The sequence below is a fragment of the Arachis ipaensis genome, chromosome B04 (genome assembly GCF_000816755.2).
Source record: "Arachis ipaensis cultivar K30076 chromosome B04, Araip1.1, whole genome shotgun sequence".
In the NCBI taxonomy this organism is placed as follows: domain Eukaryota; kingdom Viridiplantae; phylum Streptophyta; class Magnoliopsida; order Fabales; family Fabaceae; genus Arachis; species Arachis ipaensis.
The window spans coordinates 124,659,475-124,668,468 of NC_029788.2; the positions used below are offsets into that span (position 1 = coordinate 124,659,475).

At 33.4% G+C, this 8,994-nt stretch overlaps 2 protein-coding genes and 1 pseudogene across 2 annotated transcripts in view; 1 reads left to right on the forward strand and 2 right to left on the reverse strand.

Annotated features, from left to right (window-relative positions):
- LOC107635215 lies at positions 9–3,032 on the reverse strand. The gene is made up of 4 exons (XM_016338617.2): positions 2,768–3,032; positions 1,721–1,798; positions 1,064–1,129; positions 9–884 (listed from the first exon to the last, which is right to left on the reverse strand). The coding sequence occupies exons 1-4, from the start codon at positions 2,780–2,782 to the stop codon at positions 360–362; spliced, it is 684 nt and encodes a 227-aa protein (XP_016194103.1). The 5' UTR covers positions 2,783–3,032; the 3' UTR covers positions 9–359.
- Positions 3,394–8,994, forward strand: part of LOC107635214 — a 12,738-nt gene continuing 7,137 nt past the window's right edge. Inside the window, exons 1-2 of the mRNA XM_016338615.2 lie at positions 3,394–3,734; positions 5,538–5,564. Coding sequence (XP_016194101.1) covers positions 3,510–3,734; positions 5,538–5,564 — 252 coding nt within the window. The 5' untranslated portion in view covers positions 3,394–3,509. The remainder of the gene's footprint in view (positions 3,735–5,537; positions 5,565–8,994) is intronic.
- LOC110262365 lies at positions 7,102–8,219 on the reverse strand (annotated as a pseudogene).

Sequence of the window (8,994 nt, forward strand, 5' to 3'; positions counted from 1 at the left end):
AGTTTCTATTGAATAATTAAGCATACGATATTTCATTCATAGAATAATTACGCCCCAAAGTTGGGTAGAATCCTACTGCTGAATGGTATGTTCCAACAGCAATACAATATATATCACACACCTTCAAATTACAAACACGATAAGTACAAGCAAGCATTCTCTCATGTTCTTCAAATAAAACAAAAGAAAAGCATTCTCTAGTGAGAAATTTATTTCTATTTGATATATATCTAAAAGAGCTGCGGCATATGCCTCATACCACACATGTATACCAAAGGAGAGGCACCTCAAACCCTAGATAACATATGTTCGAATGCTGAGGCATATGCAAACACAGATCAAGAGAACTCGACACGTGTTCAACAGTGTTGGTATTTGGTGTCCAGTGAGGACATTGCATGCCACCCGATGAAGAATATTCCGAGTATTGGAAGGTAAACCGCATCAATAGAGTTATCTGATTTGAAAAGCTTAAGAATGGCCCAAAGGAGGAACATAGCACAGTTCATGCGAGAGAGTTTTCCACCAACAAGAATCTTTACGCCCAGAGCCCAAGCAAGCACCATGAAACTCAACAATCCAAGCATGTCAACAGCTATGAAAATGGAGACTCTTGCTTTTGTGGCCAAATACTTTGCCAGTAGCTTCTGGCTGTATATCAAGAAAATCCAAAGAAATATGCTTGCAGAAATCGCATAAGATGACATGCGTTGCACGGTTACTTCAGGCTTATGCTTATCTATGGCATCATGAAGCTTCCAATAAGGGAATTTATGCATAGTTTCTTCTTCCATGTCAGTGTCAAGATTATTAGTGGAGTGATCCAGACTCTTCCAAGTCATTTGGCGATCTGCAGCTTCCATCGAATCGCCCTCGGGAACAATCTGATATGTTTGTGAATCAACAATTTGGAGAAAAACAGCGAAGTGGGAATCCATTTCAGTTTTTAAAACTTTTTCTTCCCACCAAAACCATACTACTACTACCTTACTATCACAACAATAAAATAAAAATATAAATAAATTTAAAATAAAAAAAATTGGTAAAGTATTGCATAACTCACAGCTTTGATCCAATGCTGAGAAGCCAACTTTTGAGCTTGGGCGACTAGGGACAAACCTTTATCCTTCTGTCAAAAGAAAGAAACAAAAAAAGGACCATATTTTCTTCGGAATCAAACTCAAAACTTGGTCCTTCATTTTTCCTAAACAATAATCAATCATAGATATCCGTATAGCATGGTATATATACCGTACAACTCCAAGTATTCTTATACACACATCTCATCACTATGGAGTACTATCGATCATGTTAGTGTTTATGGAATGAAAGGAATAAAACAAAGAGGCAACAAAGTGGCATTGGTAGCCGAAGAAATACATCATACATGAATGTTCTTAGAACATACTCAATAGATATTTTAAAAATATTTTCAGCCACATATTTTTTTTATTGATAGTGTTTAAAGTTCAAATAGAAGATGAGAATGAGTGATTGTAATTCCTTGAATAGCATACAAGTATTTCTCTGTGATTAGATCAAATGGGCAAAAAGAACAGGACCCGCAACTATACAACTGCAATAATCTCAACCTTTTTCTTAAAAATCATCCTCTTGATTTACATGGAGAAACAATGAGAAAACAAAAATAAGAACAACAACAGAAAGAACAATAATAAAGTAATGATTAACAAATCAAGAACTCTTCCTCAACTTTTACCTCATTGATAAGCTTTCGAACTTGCTCAACAATGCCAGCCATTTTATCTAGCAGACGCGAAGCTTCATCATAAGGACTCTGTCATCCATAATAAAGAGAAGGTTATTAAATTGGGATATGTATGGAGAATCTATTTTTTATGTGTGTGTTGTAAGATACATAAACAACAATAATAAATAAAATTAAAAAATGATATCCAGAAATAAAAATGACCGAAACAAGTAACCAAGCATAAAGCATAGGGATATGTCCTAAATAAAACAATAACACATAATAGGAAAGTCCAAATTATAAAACATAATCAACTCAGAATAACTGTAGAAAGCATAATAGGGCCCAAAATCATTAGCCAAATAATAAAAAGAAATAGTTAAAAAAAAAGAAACTGTTTGCTTAATAGCTTTTCAACGGAGATGAGACTGAGGTGAGCAAACGGTTGTGGTGGGAGGATGGAAATATGTTCTTTTTGAGGCAGTTTCTATCTCAATTTGGGGGAAAAGAGGAAAAGAAACCCTTTTTCGAACTGGGTCACGTTCAACCCGATTCGATGCGTTCTTGGTCAATTTAGATTCACCCTGCGATATCGCTCACCCTCTGACTCGTCTCTAATCGTAAGTATATTGTCGCTATACTAACTACAATCGCTATTACTACCACAGATTATAGACATACAATTTGAAACCACAACATGAAAAGAAGACGCTGAATTTCATAGATTTGGTGCTAAATTAAATCGAAATGAAAAAGAATAGCAGTTCCTCGTCCCTGCGGGATTGGCCTTTCCTTATTACTTATTATAAAGTAGCTTTTTTCACCCATGGGAAGCCATAAGAGGCCAAAACCCGAAACGGAGGTCGAGAAGGAGGGTCATACTACATATCAATGCTCAAGAGAAAATGAACCACTACAATCTTATATACTAAAGAGCCTGATCAAATGTAATGTTAAAATAACTTGAACAAGAAAATTATGACAGAAAATAATAAAAGAATGTTGGGCTAGCGGATCTAACAACAATTACAGATGATGATGGATGAGAGAAATTACCCGTATGTCTCCCATGAAGCAGAAGAAGAAGAAGAAGAAAGAAGAAGAAGAAGAGGAGTTCAATGAACAAAGGCAAAAGTGAACAATGTCACCCCAACCCAGTTGTTACATCAGAAACCTTGTATCCAAAGAAAACCGCGTTGCTGCGACTAATTAATTCAGTAAAAAAAAAAAAGGGAGAGAAGCGTTGACTAGACTAGCTAGTTCCTTTCCATTCCCAAACGACCTGTTCCCAAACTTGAAGATAGAGAGCACGAAAGTGAAGCTGCAACTTCGCAAAGGGTCACTTTATTAAATAATGTTCACATTCACAGTTTCACGCACCGTTCTCAAAAAAACAAATAATATATTATCAACAAAATTTATTGAATAAAACCCAAAATAGCCTTCACAATTATCTCGAAAGACAACGAGGTCCTTAACAAAAAAAAATCTAACCCGGTCCCTGAACAATTGATTCAAAAAGACAACGAGGCCCCTGTACAAAAAAAAAATCAATGTTGTTTTTTTTGGCACAGGGGTTAATCAATCCAAAAAAAATACCAAGAGCCGGATCGGGTGTTTTTTTTTCTTGAGGGCCTCATTGTCCTTTCGAGATAATTGTTAGGGGCCGGATGGGGTATTCACTTATTTTTTATTAACACATTAAAAATATTTATAATATTAATAAAAATATAATCCTAATATTTCTCTACTTAATAAAATACGAAAGAAGGGAGAAATTTACCGTCATTGTTTGTCCATGCCCAAAAAAAAAAAAGGAATGGAAACCACTGAAGGAAGATTACTAAGAAGGATCTTCGGCAAAGCGCGTCTATCTATCTATCTACCATCAAGTTTAGGAATAGCTCATTTGGTTGGGACAATGGCATTTGTTAGCAAGGGAATTGGACTAATCAAGATGGATAATGGAGTTGAAAGAGAAGAGGAACAAGGGGTGCAATCTCACAAGAACTCAAGTGAAACGGTAAAACACCATTCTTTGCTTTATTCTTCTTCTGAGTTTTTATCTTGTTCCAATGTTGCCCATCATCACCATGATCAAGGATTTCAGTAATAGTAGTTACAGCTTGTGATTTCGTTTTCCTTGCTATAGATTCAGGGAAGGCGTTCAAGTGTTCCAGAAACATTGGTATTTCAGTGTTTTTTTTTAAATATATAATTTTAGAACTCACAAAACTCCCAAATAGACCTGCGAGAGCTTAGAACAGTTACAGACATCTATAACATCTCCAACAGCCTGTTTTGAAGCTATCCAGACACCCAAATAACCCTGAGAGAGCTTAGAACAGGTACAGACATCTATAACATCTCCAACAACCTGTCTAACCCTGAGAGAGCTTAGAACAGGTACAGACATCTATAACATCTCCAACAACCTGTCTTGAAGCTGTCAAGACACCCAAATAGACCTGCAACAGCTTAGAACAGTTACAGACATCTATAACATCTCCAACAACCTATCTTGAAGCTATCAAGACACCCAAATAGGCCTATGAGAGCTTACAACAGCTACAGACATCTATAACATATCCAGCAACCTATCTTGAAGCTATCAAGACACCCAAATAGGCCTGTGAGAGCTTACAACAGTTACAGACATCTATAACATCTCCAATAATCTATCTTGAAGCTATCAATATACCCAAATAGGCCTGTGAGAGCTTACAACAGCTACAGACATCTATAACATCTCCAACAACTTATCTTGAAGCTATCAACAAACCCAAAGAGGGATGTGAGAGGTTACAACAGTTACAAACATCTATAACATCTCCAACAACCTATCTTAAAGCTAACAACATTCCTAAAGAGGATGTGAGAGCTTACAACAGTTACAGATATCTAAACTAGCAAGACACCCAAAGAGGAATTTGAGAGCTTACAACAGTTACAGACATCCATAACATCTCCAACAACCTATCTTAAAGCTAGCAAGACATATCATAACAATTTATCATGCTTCCATACCAATTTGTCGACTTCACCATGCTTTATTATCACCTTTGAAAGAATTCGCAGCAAGACGCTTAATTCCTCCCACTCTCTCAACTGTCTCCGCCATTCCAAGCTTTAAACCCAATTATGCCCATCCCACACCCCACATTCACTAATGCAACATACATTATCATTAGAAATACTAGAGCCGAGGAAACCTTTCCATTAATCTCCCTTCACTAAGTCACAAATCATACCAAAACCATGTCTTAGTTCCATCCCCGATCACAAGTTGCATACCTTGCTCAAATTTCTTGGGAACTCTGGGTCACGCATATGCAAACTTCTAATATCCCCTCAAATACCTCCATAATTCTTTCTCATCTGGTTCACCATCCTCTCACTAATATTTAAATTGTTGCAAGAGCATACAACTTTTTTTCATAATCGGCATTCTTCCTTATCAAATCTCCACAACCATTTAAATTGTACGACTATTTTTTTGGAGCAACATCACCAACCCCAAGGCCTCCTTTATTTTTAGGTCACTACAATTGAAACACCAACGTCCTTAAAATCACTGTAAACACGAACTGAAACACCAATTGAAATACCAATATTCCTGGAACACTTTATTGTTGTTGTTGTTGTTTGAGATCATCCTCTAAAATTGTTGAAAAACTAATATTCTTGAAACATTTGGAAATTTTCCTAGATTCAGTTGCAAACAAAACAGAGATTTTTCTTCTGTAACTCTGGTTTAAATTTAGAGTAGAAATTAAAAAAATAAAAAAAAAATTAACATGCAACATATTTGCTGTGAATTCTGCAGATATCGCCGGCAGAGGTTGAAATTCAGGTCTGTAATGAAAAATCTTCTTTCTGTCTTTGCCTTCATTATTGTACATCACTATTAGTAATTGATAATTTAACAAAGAGTCTACACATCCAAGTTTTTTTTATTCACCAAGTTTAGCCAAGTTAAACAATAAGACTTGAAATAATGCTTGACATAATTAATTTTTGTTATGTTAGACCGATATGGTTAGACTTAGTTAACAAAAAAAAACTTAAATATGTAGTATTAATCAAAAATACATGTAAAATCAATTATTAATTAAAATATATTTTATATTAGTAACTGATTTTAATATAAATCTAATATGATTTTTTTATATCTATCAGAGTTTAGTTTTGAAAATATAAAATAGCTTCAAAAAAATTATATAGCTGTTTTTAAAAAGATTTCAAATTTTTAAAAATAAAACAATTCAAGCGTAATATTCTTTCTCCCCCAAGATTGTGTTCTCAAGCTGCGTTTTTTGTTTCTTTCTTGTTTTTCCTCTTTTTTTTCTCTTTTTTCAATACGTTTTTTCTTCCTTGTGTATTCTTTTTCTTCTTACCAACCTTTTTTTTTCTTCATATTTTGCTATTCTTACAATTTTTATACTTTTACCCAAAAAATTATGTATTTTTTAAAATTTATGTATTAATTTCATAAAATTTCTGTTTTTATTATTTAAAAAAATAAACTTCTTAGATACTTAGGTTAAAAAAAATACTTGTTCACTTAATATTTTTATTTATCCAAATACAAAATTGTTAGAGTAATTATCCAAATAAGTGAGGTTATTAAAATCGAATACTTTAGGTTTTTTTTTTTATTGTCCACGGTATTCCCTATCCCGACAGGTCAATGACTAATCTGTTGCGAATCGAAGCTCCGTTTAAAGATCTGTCGCTAGCCAATGGGTTGTTGCATGTACAAGGCGGGATTCGAACCCCCACACTTGCTTAAGCGAACGAGTGAACTGACCACTCGACCAACCCAAGTTGGTTTCGAATACTTTAGTTTCTCATATTTTAAAATACACAAAATAGTTCTATTAGATAATACAATCCGTCTCTATTAGTCATTAACAATGACGACTGATATGAAACATTAACATTAACTCGTACATATAATCATAAATGTCTCCGCATGCGTTCTAGACAAATCAATCTCTAGGATGAAATACAAATCCATCCTCAAAAAATTTACAAAATCTCAAATCAATCTTTAAAAATTTTTAAAAATTTCAAAATAGTCTCTTTGAATATTTTTTATTTTTTTCAAAAATTATCATTGTTTTATAATATTTTTATTAATCAAAAAAATAAAAATTATTAAAAAATATATAATAAATAAAAATAAGTTAAAATATATTTTTAGCCTTTAACATTTTTAAAATTTTTTAAAATTACTCATAATATTTAATTTGATTTAATTTTATCTTTAACCTTTGAAATAATTTCAATTTTATCCTTCTCTAAAATTTTTGATAGTCAACCATTAATCAAAATTTCTTTTTCTAATTTTAACCCTCCTTCCTCTAACCCTAATCCTAATTCATCCGTCCAAATCCAACACCTCCAACCCTTATCTCACTACCACCACCATCATCACCATTATCAGAACAACACCACCCATTCCCACTTGTTCGTTCTCACCACCACCGCCTCCTTCATCGTCGCCCTCATCACTGCCGCACCTCTTCCCTTCCAACTGCCACCACTCACCGGCATGTGGAGCTCGAAAAGAGCGGCGAACATAAAAAGAATACATTGGCAAGTAAAGTCATTAACTAGAACAGATTCCGATAAAACAAGAGAACATGGTTTTACACAATTCTAACGAGGTAACAAAATTGCTCGACCTTGACATTTGTTCCCATGACTATTGACTTGAAGAATCGAGAGGCGAGTTGTCAGTTTCTGGCTTCTGAGACTGTGGCTCCGCAGCAGTTGCTGTTTGATAAAGAATGATGGTAAGGGGGCAGCTGGCGATTATAAAGGATGAAAAAGTGAGCAAAAAGGACTAACCAGGAGGAGGCAGGATGGCTTCTTTAGACTCCTCAGAGCTGTAGGCTTTGCTTGGATCTCTTGTGCCATCTGCATTATCAGAATCGCATCATTTGCAAGTGAATTGAATAGAATGAAAAAGAAAAGAAAAGAAAAGAAAGACTAACTAGGGTCAAGAGTAGAATTGTAGGTGGTCTGTTTTGGTGGAGTTGAAATGTCGTCAAGACCGATCTCCCGTTCCAGTGTGGTCTTAAACTCCCTGGAAACATCCTGAAGTTCTCTAATTGTGGGTTGGAAACTCCGCAAGACCTTTTGGACCGAAAATCAATAGAGCAACCACCCCAGTAACCAGGGCTTCAGGAGCTCCAACTCCAAACAGAGACGCGTACACCACCTTGCCTTTCCACAACCCCTCTTTACCTGCAAATCAAATCAGTCAACAAAGGAAAGGAAGAGCCTATTCCATTCTATTGTATTTATTGTATTATTCTATTCACCTCTCATAACAAGGGGCTTTGGCGTAGCTGACATGCCCAGATGCTTCAAACCAGACCATGGTGACAAAAGCCCCTCCACCCACTTGCCTGTACCTGTGCCATTCAATTTTGAGCACAAGAAGGTTGAATTGGAAAGTGGAAAAGCCATTACCATCTGCCCCAACAACTAACGATGACTTAGAATTTTTTTATCCTTTAAATTTTGAATTTTATTTCAAAAGATAAAATATAATCTCTTACTATTATTTTAATAAATATTTTAATAAATAAAACTAAAAAAAATATATAAAAAAATTATTAAATAATAAAAAATTATATTTTATTTTTTAAAATAAAAATTTATTTATTAATATTAAAATATTATGAAAAATAATATTATTTGATTATTAATGATGTAAAAATTATAATAATAATAACTAAATTTTGATGAAATTTAAAAGATTAAAGTGTTTAATTTTAAAAATTTTATAATTAATTTAAATAATTATTCAAATTATTATTTATAATTTTTAATTAATTTTGATTTTAATACACTAACAATATAAATTATTTTATATATGATCATCTAACTAGTTTGACCAACTATAGTTACTAATTTAAGAAAAGAGAATAATATAAGAAAATATTTTTCGTAAAAGATATGGTGAGCGAGTTAGTGAATGCTAACTCAAATGCAAGATAAATAAAAAAATAGTCTTCTAATAACTTTTTCTATGAAAAAAAAGGAGAAAAATAGATATGTAGTTGTCCAAACTCCAAAAGACTTGTAAATAAAAAAATCATGAAGCAATAACAAAATTATATTCGAGATAAAGAAGTTGCTTTTTAAATTCAGAGCATTAACATAACTCACTTTTTTTTTTTTCAGGATACTTTTGAATCACTTCTTAAAAAAATATTTTAAAAAAGCTAATTTTAATAAATTATTTATAAAATATGGTCATATGGATA